Source organism: Anolis carolinensis, chromosome 2 (genome assembly GCF_035594765.1).
Source record: "Anolis carolinensis isolate JA03-04 chromosome 2, rAnoCar3.1.pri, whole genome shotgun sequence".
In the NCBI taxonomy this organism is placed as follows: domain Eukaryota; kingdom Metazoa; phylum Chordata; class Lepidosauria; order Squamata; family Dactyloidae; genus Anolis; species Anolis carolinensis.
The window spans coordinates 174,341,393-174,363,650 of record NC_085842.1 but is presented as its reverse complement, the minus strand read 5'-3'; the positions used below and the strand labels follow the sequence as shown (position 1 = coordinate 174,363,650).

The 22,258-nt window shown below is 40.9% G+C and overlaps 1 protein-coding gene and 1 long non-coding RNA gene across 3 annotated transcripts in view; both read left to right on the top strand.

Moving 5' to 3' along the window:
- The first annotated feature begins 19,909 nt into the window (after nt 1-19,909).
- LOC134296367 (uncharacterized) lies at nt 19,910-21,146 on the top strand. Its single transcript, XR_010003093.1, has 2 exons — nt 19,910-20,165; nt 20,676-21,146. It is a non-coding gene; the product is annotated as an uncharacterized LOC134296367 (long non-coding RNA).
- A 971-nt stretch (nt 21,147-22,117) lies between these two features.
- The window catches only part of eif4b (eukaryotic translation initiation factor 4B), a 42,981-nt gene continuing 42,840 nt past the window's right edge, over nt 22,118-22,258 (top strand). Inside the window, exon 1 of one of the 2 annotated variants that reach the window (XM_008116390.2) lies at nt 22,118-22,242. In XM_008116390.2, coding sequence (XP_008114597.1) covers nt 22,230-22,242 — 13 coding nt within the window. In that variant the 5' untranslated portion in view covers nt 22,118-22,229. The remainder of the gene's footprint in view (nt 22,243-22,258) is intronic. The other variant, XM_003224443.4, reaches the window with a different exon arrangement.

Below are 22,258 nucleotides of genomic sequence, written 5' to 3'. Positions count from 1 at the left end.
ACCTGAGCGATACCTATTGATCTACTCATATTTACATGTTTTCAAACTGCTAGGTTGGCAGGAGCTGGAGCTAACAGCGGCCGCTCACTCCGCTCCCGGGGTTTGAACCTGGGACCTTTCGGTCTGCAAGTTCAGCAGTTCAGCACTTTAACGCACTTCGCCACCAGGGTTCCTTACCTAAGACTGTTAGGCTTCATTTATTCTTTGTAGTACTTATAGGCCTAAATCTAATTACTAGTCCCAATGTGTAGACCTACTGAATCATTAGGAGGTTAGTAAGCCAACACTTACATAAACTATATTAAGTCAATGATCCATTCTAGTTGGGAATAACAAATAAATTTAGGTCACATGCAAATATGCTAATTTTTGCATATTAAAATGCTTAATATATAAGTAAGGTAAAGGTTTCCCCTGACATTAAGTCCAGTCATGTCCGACTCTGGAGGTTGGTGCTCATCTCCATTTCTAAGCCGAAGAGCTGGCGTTGTTTGTAGACACCTCCAAGGCCATGTGGCCGGCATGACTGCGTGGAGCGCCGTTACCTTCCTGCCGGAGATCTACTCACATTGGCATGTTTTCAAACTGCTAGGTTGGTAATATATAGGAACGACCTAAAGCAGTTTTTAAATAATTTTAATTATATTAAAATAATTATAGATTATTAACATCACTCTAGCAGCAACATAATAATAGGACAATTATATGCAAAAGGATTTGTAGGAATACCTTTGAAGTTGAAGCTTAAGCTTAGTTTTAAGTCTACATCAGATGCATGGAGTATTTGTAGATAGCGATAGAAATGCAAAAGTTGTGGGTGTGGTGATGAGGTGACAAGTTCAGTCTTAACTATGGTTGTTGGAGGACAAAGGCAGGAGGAAAGGTGTTGCCTAAAGCCAAGGTGAGTTGATAACCATATGCATCACACTACATTCCAATTATTCATATAGTTATCTATTTACTTTGACTTTAGGCAACATCTTTACTTAAAAAGATATCTAGGTAGATGAAAAGCTCTCCTGGCTGAGAGGATTCTCAAGAATGGCGAATCTACAACCCTAAAGTTATTAGATGTTATACTCAATTCACTGATACTAGGTTTAATTTGATGTTAGGTTTTTAATGCTGTGTTCATATGCGGGGTCTTGTTGGGATTTTATGTCAATATTTAAAAAGGTAAAGGTTTCCCCTGACGTTAGGTCAAGTCATGTCTGACTCTGGGGTTTGGTGCTTATCTCCGTTTCTAAGCCAAAGAGCCGGCATTGTCCGTAGACACCTCCAAGGTCATGTGGCCAGCATGACTGCATGGAGCACCGTTACCTTCTCGCAGGAGCGGTACCTATTGATCTACTCACATTGGCATGTTTTCTAACTACTAGGTTGGCAGAAGCTGGAGCTAACAGCGTGCGCTCACGCCGCTCCCGGGGTTTGAACCTGCGACCTTTCGGTCTGACAATATTTATCTGGTATTTAAAGGCATTGAATGTATGCTGTTGTTTGTTGGAATCTGCCCTGAGTCCCTTCGTGGAGATAGGGCAGAATAGAAATTATTATTATTATTATTATTATTATTATTATTATTATTATTATTATTATTATTTTCATCAACTATAGTCAATACAGCCAACAGAGATACAATGAGACCATTCCTCCGATATCTGGAGAGCTGAAGAAATCCCCATCCATCTCAGGTCTGTCTAGCCCAGCATCCTACAACCAAGAACACACTTAAAGAGGCCTAAAAGTTCAAAAGAGTGGCGAAACGGCTTTAACAGTGTTTCCCCTTGTACAGTCTTGCTCCTTTTTCAGACCACACAAAAGGTCTTGAGATGATCCTCCAGGGATTCATGTCCTGCATGATCCAAGTAACAAGCAGGAATGGTGAAACTATAACTCAAGGGATGTGTGATATACACACCCCATGTTGCAATTCCCAGCATTTGTCACCCATACACTATGGTGACTAAGGATAATGGATATCAAAGTTCAACAAGATTTGAAAAGTTGCCAGTGCTATGACCAATCTTTCCTTCTTTCCCAGCCATTTCTCTCCTCCTTTCTACTTCTAAAGAAAAATAAGTAGAATAAACATTAATCCTGGCAGGGAATGGATTGATGAAGGAAATAAGAGAAGGGCTCGGCAAATATTCAGTGTATAAGTTCTTTAGGAGCTAAAGTTCTCTGGATGAGATACATCAAACCAAACATAATGAAAAATTAACAAAGGCAATAACTCAAAAACCAATATCATTTAAACTAAACATTATTCAAAGGCAGAGAAACAGTGCCTTAAACGAGTTGACCGAACAAGACTTGTGCAATCCAGTTTGTACTTTTACAAGAATGTCTGGAGGATAGCAGTGGATGTCGGAAGAACTGTGAATCTGCCCTGGGTTTGAATCTTAATTGTTAAAGGTGCTACTCAAATCTGGGACTGGATTCTGCATGATGAACAGCTCTTTTAATGCTCTTTTAATGCCTGGAGTGGATTCACTGCTCCAGCAACACTAAAATTACCAACTGCCACTGATTACATCAAAGTTTTCTTGGCAATATTTGTTCAGAGAGGGTTTATTTTTGCTTTCCTCTAAGGAAGAAAGGGAATGACTTGTCCATGGCCACACAGTAGGTTTCTGAGGTTGAGTGGCGATTTGAACCCTGGTCTCCAGAGTCATTGTGCTATGCTTTAAGCATTCTGGATCACTTATAATGGCCTACAGGCCAGAAAAGATCATGAATAAAATAAATGTATTGGATGTTTTTTAAGGTGGCACAGATTTCTTGAGAACTCCCCGTGGTATAATGGTTTTAGCACTATGTCATTGAGACCCAGGCTTGAATGCCTGCTCCATCATGGGAACCTACCTGATAAACTTGGTCAGCTCATATATACCCTTCCTGAATAAATCTTTCCAAAAAAACCCTAGTGGCAGGGTCATCTTAGAGTTGTTATAAATCAGGAAAGGCTTAATGGCACACAACAAAAACAAGGCTCTTTCTTATATCAGCAGGAGTGACTCTTTAAGGGCCCTAGGTCTCCACTTTTTCTTTTTTCTTTGCTGAAACAAACACAGTTGTACTCTTGGGATTTATTCCAGTTATAGAGGGGAGAAGACATTTATGTTTCAGCAACAGCCATAGCCACAGGTAAGAGTTTACCCTGCCCTCAGGAGGGGAAGGGAAGAGAAAAAGAGGAGAGGAGAGGAAGGAAGAAACAGGGCTGTTTGAGAATGGAGATTTCAGACAGGAAGATAGGTTACCTCTTAAACCAAGATTGTGGGCAACAGAATGCCACCCAAAATCAGTATTTTGCCAGTAACAGAATGGGTCTGGTGTGTGGTAATGATCTGACTAACTCGGGGGTTCTGCTGAGCAAATCGCATTTATTTTGTAGGAGCTCCCAGTGGCACAGTGGGTTAAACCATTGTGCCAGCAGGACAGATGACTTGAAGGCTGGGTTGCTGAGCTGAAGGTCACTGGTTCGAATCCAACCTGGGGAGAGCGTGGATGACCTCCCTCTATCAGCTCCAGCTCCATGCGGGGATATGAGAGAAGCCTCCCACAAGGATGATAAAAACATAAAACATCTGGACATCCCCTTGCAGACAGCCAATTCTCTCACACCAGAAGCGACTAGCATTTTCTGAAGTCGCTCCTGACATAAAAAAAATATTTTGCACAGATCTTAGTGAGGTTTATCAGAGCATAAGAAAGCCTCCATGAATTCAAGCCCAATTCAATGGGGGCAAAGGCAGATACTGTTTGGATTGTCTCATCAGGCTTTAAAATACTCTGAACTGGCACAGATAAGGAGGGAGGCCTTTGTGTTGACTTTGTGAGGAAGCAAGTGCAAATAAACCTGCACTTCTGTAACTGAGTAGGCTGGGCGGCGGGTAGGCGGGTAGGTTTGCAGTTCTTCCAGGAAACAAGATATAATGCTATCCATAGATTCTATTTCTCAGACCAATTTCTGGGATTTCTGTGGCAGTGGATATGGGGAGAGGGAAATATGCGACTCATGACTGTTTATAAACCCATAGTGGTTGGTGTTTCCCATGTCAGTGGAATGAGAAATCTCTCTGTGGTTTAGTTAAAATGTAAAGGTGCTATCCAAGATATTGGACACAAGTCATCCAAATAGGTTAAGCACCATGGGCAGTTTCTTTAAGTTTGGACTAAAACCAGGAATGGATTCCCTGCCCCAACAATTACCCACAAGGATTGATAGCCATACAAGCTCATGCTAAAATATAACTCAATCTTAAAGGGATGACTAGATTCAAACAAATTTCCTCTTGTAATGCTGCAACCGAATGACATGGAAATTTTGTTAAAAGTCACCACTGCTGTTTCTCGTCCCTTGTTTAAAACTTGGCATTTAAGCATAGCAGAAAAGCAAAGATGTAGTCAATCATACAAAAGATGATGCACATTTCAGTTCTACACATTTCCACTTAGGTCTGTATAGGAAAGAAATTTCTGTCTAATGTCTTGGAAAGAGAAAATAGGGATGGAGAACCTTTGTTCTCTCCTGATGTTTGGACTTCATCTTCTAGAAACCTTGGCTAAAGTTGAGGGATGGTGGGAGCCTCAGTCTGTACAGACGGCCAAAGTTTCCCCTTCTCTAAGGTATTGTGAAAAGCATTTGCCTGTTGGCAGTACAATTTCAGAAAGCTAGACTGAATGACCTGAGGGATCTCTCCTAGTTTAAAATGCCAATCCCTTTCCTCTATTGTGTAAACAAAGCTGGAAAACTGATTAAGGTAAGAAGTGAAGAGAACACACCCAGCCTAGGTACTGAAAAGAAAATTTGTGCTAGGAATGTGGCTGAAGGGTAGACTTGAATATTTTCCTCCTGCCTTTGAGGATCAAAACCAGTCTTGGCATTCTTGTGCCAGAACCTCTCAGCTTTATCTTGGGGCTGCATCGGAAAGGATTCCTTTGTTCCTTGAAACACACATAATCTATCATTAAAGTAAAATGACAATGGCAGGCAACAGCATTAAAAGGCTCCTGCTGGGGGCACTTTATTGGCCTATGAAAGAATGGAGGCCTAAGTAGATAAAAGACAAAATGCGCAGTCATTCAAATGAAAGCTTAAAGCCATAGGCAGAGATAAGGAGAGCACAACAATGGACAGAGGGCTAAATTATCCTAGTGAATAATCTGAAGAATTTCTTGTCTTGCCATAAAACAATTCCTGCAGGTAAGGAGGAGCTTAAGTCAACAGGATGAAAAGTACTGATGTAGACCAGATGACTGTGAGTGATTTAAACACCAAAGTTAGGATTGACCATGCTGGTCAGTGACGAAAGCTGATAGCAAGAAAATAAACACATTTGAAATGCAATGCTGGAGAAAGGTCTGGATATTTTGGATGTTAAAAAGAACAATGAACAGGTCTAGAGCAAATCAAACCTGAAGTCTTCTAGAAAATAAGAAACAAAATTAAAACTGTCATTTTTCAGATGTATCATGAAAAGATATGACTCCTTAGAAAGAATAATAATGCTTGCTAAGGCAGAAGGGAAAGAAGAAGACCCCCATTCCAGGTGGATAGACTTGATCAGGGAAGGCATGTGTTCCCTGAGTTTGCAAAACTTGATTAAAGCTGGTGAAGACAGGGTGACCTAGAGGTCTCTCATGTATGTGCCTTCAAGGTTTCAGTGTCAAGTCTTTGGCAAGGACTATTAAGAGGTGGTTTTGCCCATTCCTTCCCCCGAAATATAACCTACAGCATTTGGGATTCATTGGCAATTTCTCATCCAAATAATCATCATCATCGTCGTCGTCGTCATTGTCATCATCATTTTAGTTCTTACCTGCTTCTCCCTGCAGCTCAAGGTGAGTTACAACACAATACAAAACACAAACATTGCAAAAAACAAATATATGTACATACAAAATAAAGTTGATCCTGCTTAACTTCCAAGATCAGGCAGAATCTGATGCCTTTAGGGTATTACCAGTAGGCCTCCTTCCAAACAGTACCAAAATCCTAAACAGTTGAATTCATGAGGGAAGAGAGTAATTATTTCTGAAGGACACATTCACACGTCTTTTTCTTTCCTCCTACTATAATCTCTGACCAAGCATGGTTTTTTTTTTTTGGACTAAATCCTACTTTTAGTGGAAGTATAAATAACCCAGTTAGGTAAGTGCTGACCACATTAATGGGTGTACTCTAATTGGGATTAATAACTGAATGTAACCCTTTGTCCTGTTTACCAGAATCAAAAGGAAAATGAAATATGTGGACAAATATGTCTTTAAAACACATTTCAGCATTCTGCAAGCGGGGGGGGGGGGGGGGGGAGTAACTATTGTTTATCTTCCGTCATTGATATCTTGCCAGAGTTCGATACTGTAGCAGTCTTTTAGATTGGGACATGAAACCACAATTACTAAAAGACCAATTAAGCCACCGCTTTACAAAAGCATTACTGCCATACCACCAGCTTAACTCAATCCCTATTGCTGCAGGAAAATATTGTTTCAAAAACTGCCATTTCTTCTTCAAAGGAAGTGTTTCAAAGTGTGCATTGCTTGGACAGAGATTACACTTCCTGGAGTATTGTTCAAGAAAAGTAGTGAGGCTGATAGTTAAAATGCCCAAGTCTGTTAAAAGAGCATTCAGGATATGGGCACTGTGCTCATAATGTTTTCTGCCAAATGATCATTTTTTTAAATGTCAGGAGTGACTTGAGAAACTGCAAGTCGCTTCTGGTGTGGGAGAATTGGCCGTCTACAAGGTCGTTGCCTAAGGGATGTCCGGATGTTTTGATGTTTTTACCATCCCTGCATGGAGCTGGAATTGATAGAGGGAGCTCATCCACGCTCTCCCTGGGTTGGATTCAAACCGGCAAACTTCAGGTCAGCAACTCAACCTTCCAGTCAGCAGTCCTGCCGGCACAAAGGTTTCACCCACTGCGCCACTGGGGGTTCCTATCAATCGATTGATTGGCTGATTGATATTATTTGTATGTGAGAGAGGGGAGGAGACTTTACATAGCACAAATAAAAAGGCCCCTGCCTCCAGAGGACAAATGCATCACAAGGAGGTAAGAGCTAGAGGTGTAGGCACGAGGGGTAAAAAATGTGCATCTGCATTGTGGAATTAATGCATTTTGTTCCCACTTTAACTGTCATGGCTCTATGCTGTGCAGTATTGGGAGTTGCAATTATAGTGATGCAAAGAAGGCTAAAGGCCTTGTAAAACTATGATTCCATATCATTGAGCCATGGCAACTGGAGTGTGTCACTGTACTGATTCTACAGTATATATGACTGGTTCAGTGGCGCATGCTTAACAAGCAAAGGGGACAAATGCTTTGAACTGTGGTGAAACGTGCTGCTTTCCAGGTATTTTCTTGAATGCATTCTTACCCATGAGAGTAATTAAAACAAAAAAGAAAGTTCTAAAGCCCTAAGATAACCTATTGCCCTCAGCTGAACAGGCAGGACTGCCTGATGAATGGGATACCAGTGTAATTGCCAGGAACCAAACACTCCCATGCAAATATTTGTTTATAGGGAGAAGGCTGGGAAGTGTCAGCGCTATCCCCAGAAGAATAATATGGTTATAAGATATCAGGCAATCTCGTTGCAAAGCCCCTAACATGAATTGCCTTTGAGACTGTCTGCATCTCTTGCCATAACCAGGCGAGAAGTTTCCCTTCTCCATAATACATTTCTAAAATTCTCTTACCCTTTGTGGAATTGTTTTGACAGAGAAAGTGACTGTAGCTCAAAAGAAATACTGTTACTCTATGCACTTCCAATTTCTCTAAAATAGGATCAGTATTCATAATTTTTCCCTTCTTTCTTTCATGCCAGTTTTGTGTGTTTTGAGTTGGAATTTTACTCATTTTCTTCTCTCCGCCATGTTCTCTTTGGTTTAGTAACTTGCTGTAGGTATTAGGGCTAAACAATGCAACAGGAAAGAATCTAACCTTTGTAGAGGTTAAACACTGGAAAAGATTTTGCTATCTACCAATTCAGATTTGTGTCCTGTTGAGAAATGTTCTATTTACATTATCAGTGCAATCATATGCATACAGAAGTAATTCACAATGAAGTCAGTGGTATTTATCCCTAGGTAAATGTATATAGGGCCCTTTCCACACAGCTTTATAAAATCCATATCGAACTGGATTATATGACAATGTGGACTCAGATGACCCAGTTCAAAGCAGATATTGTGGATTATCTGCCTTGACATTCTGGGTTATATGGCTTCTTGGAAGGGCCTTAGGATGGTCATTTCAGTCATTCTAAAAGGTCATTGGAACTTACGCATTTTTATGACAATCACATATTTTCCAACAGCTAACTGTACTGTGTGTTATTCCCGCCACCATTCTATTTTTATTCTAAAATTAACCTTATCAAGTGGTTAGGATGAGACTCCAAGATTGGCTTATGAATGTTATTTTAAGAGAGAGCGGAGTTCTGACCTGATATGCAATGTGCATTGGGCAGAAGGGGAAGATATGAATGCAGAGTTGATACAATGGGTCTGCAAAAAAGCTTTAATTTTGAGCATATTTAACGAAACAATTTTGCATTTATAACACACATACACTATAGTGTATAATATTATATGTGCTGTTAATTATGGTTTTACACTTGTACTTATTTATTTGGGTTCTCTTTAACTTTTCAAGCTTTCCTAAACTTAGTATCAACATTCCAGAGTTTCTTTGTGTGAAACAGTAGTTCTGTTTATTCTTTTTTATTAATAGATTTTGCCCTCTTTTGACAAGGTAATTGACTCCGATTCATCTGCACTGTTGCATATTGGGAAGTGCAACTGAGGATGTTGGTGTCTGGCTGAAATCCATCCTAAGTTACTGCAGTTACAGTGCTGACTAGTATGTTATGGTTATACAAGTAGTCCCTGAGCTACAAACATCCAACTTACATACGACTCACAATTAAGGAAAGGGATGAGACAACACGAAGTGAGAGAAATTTGCCCCTCAGAAGGGAAATTCACTCCTGAAAGAGTTATCATTGGGGAAATTATCAAAATCAAAATATCACAGGGACGGAAAGTGACGTGAACAGGGGCACAGACAATAAAACAAACACCCTTCCCCGTGCCATCCAAAGCATGCATGTGTATGTGTGTATGTGGCTGGAGTGATACTAAAAATGTAGCTGTTCCGATTTACAAATTCAACTTTGCAAACCTACAGAACCTATATTGTTTATAACTTGAGGAAATCCTATATAGGATTCCACCAAACCACATTAGTAATCCATTAAACTCCTTCTTAAGCTAGCAGCTGGGGATTGGGCCTAAATATCCATCTGCCCTGCAGATGATTAGATTCTGACATGTGAAACTAGAATGGCCAGCTTGTATTTACAAGTACCAGCGAAGTCCTGGGCAGTTTTATTCCATTCCCATGAATACCTGGAAGTAAGAGCCATGTAACAAAACAACACAAAACAAACAGGTACAGTTGTGCACTCAAAAAACTCATTAACCACTTGATTCCTACATTCATCATTTGGAGAGGTTCTTTCTAATCAGCTATGCGGTACAGTGGTTTGAGCATCGGACCACAAATCTGAAAACCAGGGTTTGAATTCTCATTCAGCCCAGAAAACTGTATGAGTGACCATGAGCAAGTCATAGTTTCTCTGCCTCAGAAGGAATAAATCTTGGCAAAAACCCCAATCCAATAATAGAGTTGCTTCAAGTTTTCTATAAATCAAAATGCTCTAAAGGGATTATCAAGAAAAAGTGAATAGTTTTCCAGCTGATGCTCCAACATAGATGCTTGAATAATATAATTGGAACAAATTCCTTAGTTGTTAGTGATTCCCCTCCAGCCTTACCTATGGGTCACCAACTTCAGGGACACTGACTTTCCCTCCATGACATGACTGTATGGAATTCAGGGTTGGTTCATTTGCCTCTCCCTCCCTCCATTAGTGTGATTTTTGGTCTAATTGCTGTGAGGATTCAGACTGCAGGCATGCATGTCATGTGGGGTGCTCCAGAGAAATAATTCACGTTGACGTAAGACCTATTGCAGCAATGTTTGCAAAGCTGGGAGAGATTCTTGCCAGATAGGGAATCGGTGCCTCCAAAGTCCAAGGTAGAGAGAGAAGTTCCAGGTGGACAGAAGAGAGATTGCCCTTTGTTGTGTGTGTGAGACAGCAAAAGACAACAAAAATCACCAGGGAGATAACCTTGATTAGAAAAGATCAGTAACCCAGTTGCCATGGGAAATGCATATATAAACAAATGCCCCTTGTTGCTGGCTTATCTTCAGATACAAGCCAGGAGCTGTTTGTTAAAGAGTCACCCAACCCAAAGGGAGATAAGAGGAAATCTGTGTTGAGAAATGGTAATTACCTAGCTCCAGGTGGCTACCTTTTTGTACTTTCCAAAGGGCAACCCTCTCAGTCAGTTGTAACAAAGACAATGGAGCCTTGTGGTACCTTAAAGATGAGCAATTTTTATTTAGCATAAGCTTTCTATGGTTCTGGAGCCTGCTCTATCAGATGCAAAGAGCACTGTGTCAACTGGCAGATTATTATACCCATGTTTGGGTCTTGGGCAGCAGGTAGATGGGTGGGTACAGAAGGTAACCAAGCAAACTGAGAGGAAATTGAAATGCCAAAAGTGCAGGCACAGACTATTACCTTTTAAAGTTTCTCCTAATTTCATGGGATAAGGACTACAATAAATTCCTGTGATTTTTCAAAGACTAACAATTTTAATAACATGAGTTGTTGTGATTGGTAGCCCACAATATAGGTAGTGGTATGCGGAATTTCAGGTTTTTAAAAAGTATGTGGGTGTGATTATAGATTTTGAGATCAGAGAGAGAAAAATAAAAATATCAACAGCAACAACTACATTATTAATGCTAGAACAAATTTGTTAATCTTTAAGGTGTCACAAAACTCTTTGTCTATGCATCAGTATGAAAATCTTGGCTATCTTGATTTTCAGGGCCCATTCTCCATGAATATTCTTTGTGAATATTCCCAGCAGCCCCCGGTGGCACAGCGGATTAAACCGCTGAGCTTGCTGAACGAAAGGTTGGTGGTTTGAATCCAGGGAGCGGAGTGAGCTCCCGCTATTAGCCCCTGCTTCTGCCAATCTAGCAATTTGAAAACATGCAAATGTGAGTAGTTAATAGGTACCACCTCTGTGGGAAGGTAACTGCACTCCATACAGTCATGCTGGCCACATGATCTAGGTGTCTACAGCAACGCCGACTCTTCAGCTTAGAAATGGAGATGAGTACCAAGCCCCTGAATCAGACACGACTAGACTTAATGTCAGAGGAAACCTTTTCTTTTACTATTCTCTGTGATTTGTTATTGTGGTAACAATACTGTCATTCCACCCCCCCCGCCCCCCAAAGTTTCTACTGGGCCATAAAGATGGCTGGATGGCCTTGCTTGACCCAGTCACTCCTTCTTAGCCTGTGCTTCCTCACAGGGTTATTGGGAGGACAAAGCAGGGAGAGGAACCAGAAGCACCATCATGAGCTCAAGCGAGGGATAGAAATATACCTAACAAATATAAATAATAATACATCAAAGTGATGTCTCTCAAGAAGAGGCCATGAGACTGCATTTTAAAAAGATAAAGACAATCTTATATCTCTCCATACAAGTCTTCAAATTCTTTTACATCCTAAGACTTGGCCTTTCTAAAAGATGAATGTCTGGGGCAGGAGAATGTATCCTTCAAATGTCCCAATTTTGCAGGGACAATCCGAATTGATTCTTTATCATCTCACTTTTTCAGTGGCTTTGAAAATGTTGCAGTTTCTATTTCCTCCTCCCATTTCTCCCCATTGTCCTCATTTTACTTTAAGTGCTGCAAAAATTTTTTAAAGTACAACAGTAGTTTGCACTCAGTTAATTCAGCAAGGGGAGAAGGGAGGGAAGGAGTTTTGCCTTTCCCATGTTTATCGGTCAGTGGAAGGCAGCCACATTCTGAGCAATCCTGCAAACACCCAGTAGGGTGCATGTACCAGCCATTTTAATCCTGCAGTGATACTATGCCAGGGACCTTTGGGGAAAGTCATATGATAACTCAGATTGGGTGTTGCACCTGAAAGCCACCCGAATATACCTTCCAATGTCCCAATTTGGCAGGAAAAGCCCTGGTTAAACTTTTATTACTCCACTTTTTCATCTGTACTTAAAATGTTCCAGTTTCTCTTTCCCCCTCTCACTTTCCCTCAATTTACCACAATTGTGGAAAGGTGAACTCAAAGTGCAAAAGTACCTTGCACTTTATACACTCAATGGAGGGAGAAGAGAGGGCAGAATCTTAACCTTCACAGTGGGATCAGACAAAAAGAAACTGCTCTAGCTGGTATGTTCTTCCTCATTTATAACCCTTGTCATCTTGACGACCCTCTCATGTTGCTTGGTCACATGTGTTCCAGTTTTGATTTGTGAAATGTTAGAAGGCATAAGAACACTAGAGCTGCAACTGGTGATGAATTATACTGAGTGCTTCATGCAAAGCTTGTCAAAGGATATTAGCTCATATCTGATACATAACTATGTTTAACTTTTGATACGTAACTATGTTTAACTTTTGATATGTAACTATGTATTATATCTATAAAGGTGATTGTTTGAATATGTGTAAGTGTCAAAGAGAAAGAGAAAAAGTGAGAAGTAGAAATCAGTACCAGATTGCAAAAGTGGCCACAAACAAGAGAAAAACAATCTCTTGCTGCCCTCTAATGTTAGATGAAAACTAACACTCCTGTAGCATTTTAAGATTAGGCAAGCATACTGTTATGAGAATACTTGCTTGTAAAAGGGAGACTTGTTTTAAAATAACCATGAGTGGTATCATAAAGTTCATTCACGGTTTAGATTCAGCACTACTACAATTATTTTCCCATACACAATAATGTAATGGAAGGAGAAAATTAAGATGTTTTGCAACAGGCAAATTTCATTGCACCTTTTTCATAAGAGTCTATCTCATCTTTAAAGCTAAGCAGGGTTAGGCCTGATTAGTACTCGGATGAGAGATCACTAACAAATACCAGGTACCACCATAAAATCTATTTCAAAGGAAGGTACTGGCAACCCTCTCTATTAATTGTCTAAAAAAACCCAATGGAATCCATAAGGTCACCAAAATAGGCAACCTGAAGGCATATACGCACACATGGGATACACGTATGCTTGAGTGCTGAATGACCTACAACATAAAACAGTGTTTCTCAACCTCTGGGAGCCCAGATGTTTTGGCTTTCAACTCCCAAAAATCCTAACAGCTGGTAAACTGGCTGGGATTTCTGGGAGTTGTAGGCAAAAACACCTGGGGACCCACAGGTTGAGAACCACTGTCATAAAAAGTAAGAGCAGTTCAATGCATTTCAGAAAACTTTTATTCAAAACTAACAACATGCACATATGAAATGAAATAACCAGGTCAGGTAAGGGGTCGAATCCCAGCTCAGCCATGGAAACTTACTGCATGTCCTTGGTTAAGTTGAACTCTCTCAACCAAAGGGCAAAACAATGACAACTAACCAACTTGTAATAATCTTTGCCAAGGAAACCCCACCTGGATTGCCATAAGTCATTAACAACAAGATACCACAGTTGCTATGACACCAATGCCACTCATAACCGTTGAGTTGCCACAGCTAACAGGCGGTCAGATGGTATGATTTGTACAATTTATGACCTGATGCTTCTCAATTCTGTAAAGAATGCACCTAATTAAAATCAAACTGGGAATATCTAAAAGTACAAATGGTGCAAATCGGAAATTAGAAAATTCCCTAAAATACTATAAAGGGAATACAGTCAAGTAACTACTACTAGGATATGGGTAGAACAGCTATTTTGTATCCCATTCACACTCAAAGCAGGATAAAGAATAAAACATCTTTGGAAACAATTGAACCGGTTGCTGAGGGCAGTAGACCTCTCTCTGCCCACAGAGCATAATTATCTGCCTATTCTTGGGCTATGGCAGAAATCTCCATTGTCATTATTCAATCATCACTACCATGATGAAACTTTGTAGTTGTGTGCCTTTCTGTTTTCCACGTTTTGATGACTACAAGGCTACTATATCATGGGGTTTTCTGAGGCCGAGAGTGTATGACTCACTCAAGGTCACCCAGTGGGCTTCCATAGCGGAGTGAGAAATTAAACCCTGGTCTCCAGAGTTGTACAGTAATGAAAAGTATCTGAGGTTAATTTGAGAAGCCCTGGATCCAAAGTCCCTTAATTTCCCGAACTTTCGCAAAAGCGTGCTAGCCCTGTAGTTTCTGTCCTTCATTCCTGCCTTTCAGTGATAAAAATAGAAGAGAAAGTATTTTAAAAGTGAAATTGATCAATAAATAAAGCTAGGGAAGAAAGAAGAAGGCAAGGAAGGCTTTCAGCCAAATTTCTGCTTTGGCAGGGCATTAGAAGTGCTTATTATTCCAGCACAAATTTCCGCATCTCATATTTGAGGTTGAGCATTCTTATCCAGAATTCCAGAATTTGAAATATTTCTAAATTGACCACATGGGTGTCTGAGAGAGCGACATCCTTGGTTCCGTGCACACAAACTTGGTTTTATGCATAGCATTTAAAATAATGTCTAAAATTGTCTTTCAGGCTGCGCCTTCTAAGATGTACATAAAACATAAATTAATTTTATATCTAGACTAGGGCCCTATCTCTAAGATATCTCATTATGTGTATTCCAATCTTTTAAAAATCCAAAATCCATTATCTGAAATTATCCCAAACATTTCAGATAAGGGATATTCAAGCTGTATTATTTTGATCATTAATTCTGTCTTCACTCTGTTGTCCACTGCATTACTGAAGAAAAAAGAAAACTGCCAAATATAAAAATACTTGACTGAAGACAATATGAGATCAAAATTGGATTTGCCTTCACATCCTATGCAAGTCTACTTTTCTCAGTCCGTTGCCCTCTGTGAAATCAGATGACCGGAAATAACATCTCCTTCTTCAGCAGAGAGAACAAACTAACTTGGAGTAGACAGGCACCCTCAAATTTACATCATATTTGCAATGGATTTTGGGATAATGTTATCTCACCTCCAGATCCATGTGCTTTAAGGCTCTTTATAGCAGGCAGTCTGTATTTTAAGATCTGTCAAAAGACCTTTTCTCTGGATATGCCCTTTGGTCGAAGGACTGTTGAGGCAAACGCTTTATGAAAGTAAATGATCAAAAGGGAGGAAAAGGATTTGGAAGTTGTCAATTAGGAGCAAGCAACACGAAGGAGACTGAACAGGTATTCCCACCACTTGTAGACTCAGTTAAAGGAAAAATGTGGAATTTTTTGTCCTCAAGATGATTTGGACTACCAGTCCCAGTCCCTTATCACTAACCATCTTGGATGGGCTGCTGGGAATTGTTGAAATAAATGGTTGGTAAGACATATTGGCATTAGTATATACTACACTCACTTAAATATGTACTATGCCGTTTATTTGGTTTACCTGATTTTCAGATTGTTCATCCATATCACTGCCATAAAGTGAACAACATCTTTTGTGTGTGTGTGTGTGTCAGGAGCAACCTGAGTTGCTTGTGGAGAGAATTGACCGTCTGCAAGGATGTTGCCCAGGGGACGCCCAGATGTTTTGATGTTTTACCATCCTTGTGGGGGGAGGCTTCTCTCATATCCCCGCATGGAGCTGGAGCTGATAGAGGGAGCTCATCTGCGCTCTCCCCGGGTGGGATTCGAACCTGGCAGCCTTCAGGTCAGCAACCCAACCTTCAAGTCACAAGGCTTTTATCCTCTAGGCCACCAGAGGCTCCTTAACAACGTCTTAAAGCCAGTGCGTATACTGTTTATGCTTTTAATACATATTTTATGTATTTTAATTGATATTGTATGTCTTTTAACATATATAATGGTTTTTACTATTTATTTTAATACTCCCCCATGTTTATATGTTTTTGTTTTTAAACTGTACATTGTTTTTAATAACATTGTTAGCTGTTCTTACAATGGGATATAAGATACAAACAACAATAATAAAAAGATGTTTGCATTATCATTTACTAAGTGTACAATAGCACTGGGCCTAATAAAGATGCAAAAAGTTTTAAAAGATATTTTAACTGCCAGAATTTCAAAAAGACATGTACAAATGCTATAAACAGATTGAGTGTAAGTTAAAAAATGACACTGTACTGCATCATTGAAAAGCACCACTTCAGTGAAATGCTCTAAAAGCAAAGCCCCTTCAAACAGAATAGGATATTCTTAATTGACGTTGTTTTTAAGATGAAGATTGGAAAAGCATTTAGAAACCCTAGCTATCACAGGTCCCTTCCGCACAGCTGTATAAAATCCACATTGAACTGGATTGTATGGCAGTGTGGACTCAACACAGTTCAAAGAGGACATTGTGGATTATTTGCCGTGATATTCTGGGTTATATGGCTGTGTGGAAGGGTGCAAAGTCTACTATTTCGTCTGCTCCATGTGTATAATTCAGGCCTCAACGTGCAAAAAAAAAGTACAGTAACCCTTTGTATCCACAAATAATGCATCCACAGATTCAACCATCCTAAGTATTTGAATATATATATATATATATATATATATATATAATATCTAAAAAGTAAACCCAAATTTTGCCCTTTTATGTAAGGAGTACAATTTCATTAATTCATTGTATATAATGGAACTTGAACATCCATGGATTTAGATATCCATTAGTTGTGCCCGGCCACACGTTGCTGTGGCTTATGGGAATCATTTGTGGCCAAGGTGGAATAGCAGTGAATAGCCTTGCAGCCTCAAAGCCTGGCTGTTTTCTTCTTTTGGGAATTCTTGTTTGGTGAGCTGGAATGCAATGGAATAGGCTTGTTGCTTGGAAGTCTGGGTACTTGCATTCTAGGGCTGCTAGAATTGCAATGAATAGTCTCACTACTTCAAAGCCTGGCTGCTTGCTACCTAGGGGAATCTTTGGTTGGTCAGCTTCAATAGTACAGAGTGGTATCACTGCTTCAAAGCCTAGCCACCTTCTACCAAGGTTAATCCTTTGTATGTCTGTTTGAATTGCACTGAATAGCCTTGGAGCTTCAATGCCTGGTTGTGTTATAGCTAGGGGAATCTTTATTGGCAAGCTGGAGTAGCACCCTCAATCAAAGGGCCGCTTTGAAACCTGGCTACTTGCTTTGTAGGGGAATCATTGTTTGGCCAGCTTGAACTGCACTGAATAGTCTTGCTGCTTGCAAGTCTGACAGCTTTCTACCTTGTGGAATCCTTGGTTGCCCAGGTTGAAGGGCAATTCATAGTCTTGGTGTGACAAGTATGAATGCTGCAATTAGTCACCTTGATTGGCATTTAATGGCCTTGCAGCTTCAAAGCCTAGATACTTCCTGCCTGGGGGAATACTTTGTTGGGAGGTGTTAGCTGGCTCTGGTTTTTTCCTGTCTGGAATTTCCCTGTTTTCAGAGTGTTGTTCTTTATTTACTGTCCTGATTTTAGAGATTATATTGTTCTGGATTATTATACCACAGTAATTATTATAGTAAAAGGTAAAGGTTTCCCCTGATGTTAAGTCCAGTCGTGACCGACTCTGGAGGTTGGTGCTCATCTCCATTTCTAAGCCGAAGAGCCGGCGTTGTCCGTAGACACCTCCAAGTTCATGTGGCTGTGGAGCGCCGTTAATTATTATATATTATATTTATAATCTTATATTATCTGCTTAGAACTGGATTATATGAGGCCCCTTCTACAGAGCTGTATAAAATCCACACTGAACTGGGTTATATGGCAGTGTGGACTCAAGATAATCCAGTTCAAAGCAGATACTGTGGATTATTTGCATTGGCATTCTGTGTTATATAGCGCCATTGGAGGGACTTGAGTCTACACTGCCATATAATCCAGTTCAAATCAGATAATCTGTATTTTATAGGCTGTGTGGAAGAGGCCTAAGTGCATTCTGCCTGTGCCCTGGGCAGCATTTTGGCTGAGGGAATTGCTAGGATACAACGTGGGCAGGGCCTACCTTTCTGAGTGGTTTCTAAAGGGGGAAAACAGCTCTTTCTTGTCCTCTAATTTGGGCTTTATTTTTCTAGGGTTTTTTTTGCTTGAAAGACATAGACTGGATGACTATGTCTTTTGTGGCCAAATTGGGTGTGATTTAGTTCAGTGATCTGGTTGTTTACTTCATAGTAAAACGGCACATTATATATATATATATATATATATATATATATATATATATATATATATAGAAGATGGGTTGTCTCGGAACCAAAACCCAGTGGATATATGGATACAGAACATACTGAACACATGAAGCTTCTATAAAGTTGGGCCCCACCAATACTGTCATATAATCCATTTTCTGAATCCAGATGATCTGCTTTGAACTGGATTATATGAGTCTATAGTGCCGTATAATCCAAGTTAAAGCAGATAATCCCGATTCAGAAACCAAATTATATTGCAGGGTACAGTTGGTGAAATGGTCCATCTAATTGCCTCAAAATAGATGGGAGAACAGTAAGCAAATCAACATTCACTGCAGAATTCTGGGTGGTTTCAGCAAGGCTTTGGAGCTTGCTATTGCTTAATTATAACCGTGTTGCAATCTAAATTAGACAGGAAGCATTATTCATTTGCAGTAATTTGAAGTAAGCAAAGGCCTAAGGAAGTCAAGGGGTCATTGAGTATTTGTTGACTACAGATTTCAAATTGAAATCCCAACCCATACACAGGGTGCATCTACACTGTAGGAAAAAAATGCAGCTTGGTCCCACCCAAACTGCCTTGGCTTAATGCTATGAAACCATGGGAGTTGTAGTTTTACAAGGTCTTTTGCCTTCTTATACCAAACTAGAACTCCCAGAATACCATAGCATTGAGCCGTGGCAGTTCAGGTGGGGCCAAACTGCATTATTCTGCATGATATACACACCATGTTTTGTAGAGGGATTATTCCACTTTAACTTCCATGGCAACATCCTGTGGAATCCTGGGCTTTGTAGTTTACTGGGGCCTCAGACCTGGCTGTTAGGAATTGAGGGAGTTGGAAGTCCAAAACACTTGGCGGGCTGAAGTTTGCCCATGCCTGCCTTAGACTCTGGAGCTCCTTGGCTGAGAATGCTAGCAGTATGGACACAGATTGGAACAGGTATGATACTTGGCTAGGATGGCTTTTAAACTCTGATAATTTAATGTGTGTTCTTAAGTGCTTAATTTTAACTTCATGTCATAAAATGTCTGGTGTTGTAACTTAATTTATTAATGATTTGAAGGATGATGTGTTTTTTAATTTAATAGGTTTTCTTTATTTTTCGCTTTTATGGATTGTTTAGTTACTTGTGTTGATTCTATTTAAATTGATTATTGGTTTATTGTTTTACTATCATCATTTTATTTTGATTATTGCTGGTTTATTCACACTGTTGTAAGCTGCTCCGAGTCCCCTCAGGGAGATGTGGCAGGGTATAAATAAAGTTATGATGATGATTATTATTATTATTTAAATTTTACAGTTATTGTCTTTGTTACAGGCATTGAATGTTCGCATTTGTTCGTTGGTAACCGCCCTGAGTCCCCATGGGGAGATAGGGCGGGATATAAATAGGTACCACCTTGGCAGGAAGGTAAAAAAAGGTGCCCCATGCAACATGATCAGAGAAGTCTACAGACAACAGGCTCCTTGGCATGGAAAAATGGAACAAGAGCACCTCCCTATAGCCGGAGTTGGGCATCTCCAGACGCCGGAGATGAAAAGGGGGAAGCCTTTACCTTTGTCTGTGTATTGTATGTCATTGTTCACTGTATAAAAAGCACTGAATGTTTGCCTCATATGTGTACTGTAATCTGCTCAGAGTCCCTCTGGGGAGATAAAGTGGAATATAAAGCAAGTGTATCATTATTATTATTAAAGTTGTATTATTATTATTATTCTTAATGCTAAAGGCATCCTCCCTAAACTGCAAATATCAGGAGTCCATTGGAGGTTGCCATGGTAACTGTTATGGTTGAGCCTTCTGGCTCCGGTACTGGGAGACGGGGTCGTAAGACTCCTCGAGAGTCAGACTCTTTTGAGGAGCGAGAAAGGAAACGGCTCCGGGACTTATTTGCAGAACCAACTGACGAAGACTCATTTGAGGGTTTTACCGAGGGAATGGAGGAAGAAATGGTTAGTTCAGAGGAGGATGACATGGAATGGACTCGTGTGAGGGAGGATTTGGGTGCCACCGGCAATGTTAGCATGGGAGGCGATTGGCGGGTTGCAGGATCAGACCCATGGACGGGTTGGAGGGATGGAGCGGGATCCACAGCTGGGGATGCTGTGGGGCGTAGTCAAAGGTGTTTTAGCTCTGATGAGGATGATGATGATGAGGCACCTGGAATTAGGATAGCAGCTGACAGCGATGAGGAGTTATGAACTGGGATAAAATGGGGTTTAGGATCAATGGCTAATTGCGTTGGGCAAGGTAATCTGGACGAACGCTTGGGCTCTTGTTGGGGAACTTCCTGAAGACGGGTGTGATTCGTTGCTGGATACGTAAGTTACCAAGGACACTGGGCATAGACGGCGGGAGGAACTGTGTGGGGTTTTTCTGTGCAACTTGTGTTTAATCTTGATAGCTTGGACCTCAGTCGTCTTTTTGACGGACATTAATTACCTACTCTGGATTGACGCTAGACTGACTGACTGACTACGACCCTGGACTATCCCTTCTGTGGCTATCGGTGAACTCGTGGAACTCTAGACGCCTGCACTTGGCTTCCGACCTCGGACCGGACTGGGACCCCGCTGACCGCCGTGATCCTGATTGATGTGCCTGGACCCGGATTTCGCTCGTTGCACGGAGGAGTAACAGCCTGAGTTACTCATCTGTAGCTTTTGGGTAGCAGAGAGGAATCTGCTGCCAGTTTTTTGTGTTCATTTTGACCTTTGTTTATCAACTTTTGTTTGTTTAAATTGCCAGGCTGAAGTAAGCACTTTTGAGTTCGGATTAAACTCCTGTTTAATCCGGTTTATTCTTTCGAACCATTTTAATTCAAGCGGAGCTGTTTTTGTTATTTTTTCACTGAAGACAAGTGTTTGCCTAGTCCTTTGTTTTCTACGGGCACTCTTCAGTTCTGTAACTTCAATAAACTGTGTTGTACTCTATTTGGTGGCGTTCTGTCTATGACAGTAACTGATGCGGAACCATCACGTGGGGACACTGTAGTGAGGCAGCGCCCTTGATTTCACAACCTTGAGAGGCAGGTCAGACTGAGGGCCCTTCCTCGCAGCCATATAACCCAGAATATCAAGGCAGAAAATCCCACAATATCTGCTTTAACTGGGTTATCTGTCTACACTGCCATATAACAAAATTCAAAGCCCCTTCCACACAGCTGTACAAAATCCACACTGAAGTGGATTATATGGCAGTGTGGACTCCGGGCCCTTTCAGACAGGCCCCATATCCCAGGATCTGATCCCAGGTTTTCTGTTTATCCCAGATTATCTGGCAGTGTGGATTCATATAATCCAGTTTAAAGCAGAAAACCTGGGATCAGATCCTGAGATATAGGGCCTGCCTGGAAGGGCCCTGAGTCCACACTGCCATATAACCCAGAATATTAAGGCAGAAAATCCTACAATATTTGCTTCGAACTGGGGCCCCTTCCACACAGCTGAATAAAATCCCACGTTTTCTGATTTGAACTGGAATATATGGCAGTATGGACTCAGATAGCCCAGTTCAAAGCAGATATTGTGGGATTTTCTGGCTTGATATTCTAGGTTATATGGCTGTGTGGAAGGGCCCTGGGTTGTCTGAGTCCACACTGCCATATAAACCAATTCAAAGCAGAAAATGTGGGATTTTATTCAGCTGTGTGGAAGGGGCCTGAAAGGCTCAATGTCATCTATGACGTTTCACAAGGAGATTCGGCATCAGCACAACGCCTCTTTGCTCTCCCAACTCCTTCATGTCTGGATTTGCCTTTCGAAACGCTGCCTCTAGTTCCCCCGTCGCTTCTCCGCCCGCCCGCTTACGTGCCATCCCCTCCTTGCCATCCGCAAACCGCAGAATCAAGCAACCAACCCGCCCAGTTTGCTTCCCCTCCCACCCCGCGCCTTTTTTTTGTTGTTGACGCATCCGTCCCCCTCAGGAGGAGGAGGAAGAGGAGAGGAGGCGCTTCTTTGGCTATAGTCACGTGACAGCTGCATCCGGGCCTTTTGCCTTCTCTCCCTCTTCCCAACATGGCGGCCTCAGGTGAGTGGTGTCTGGG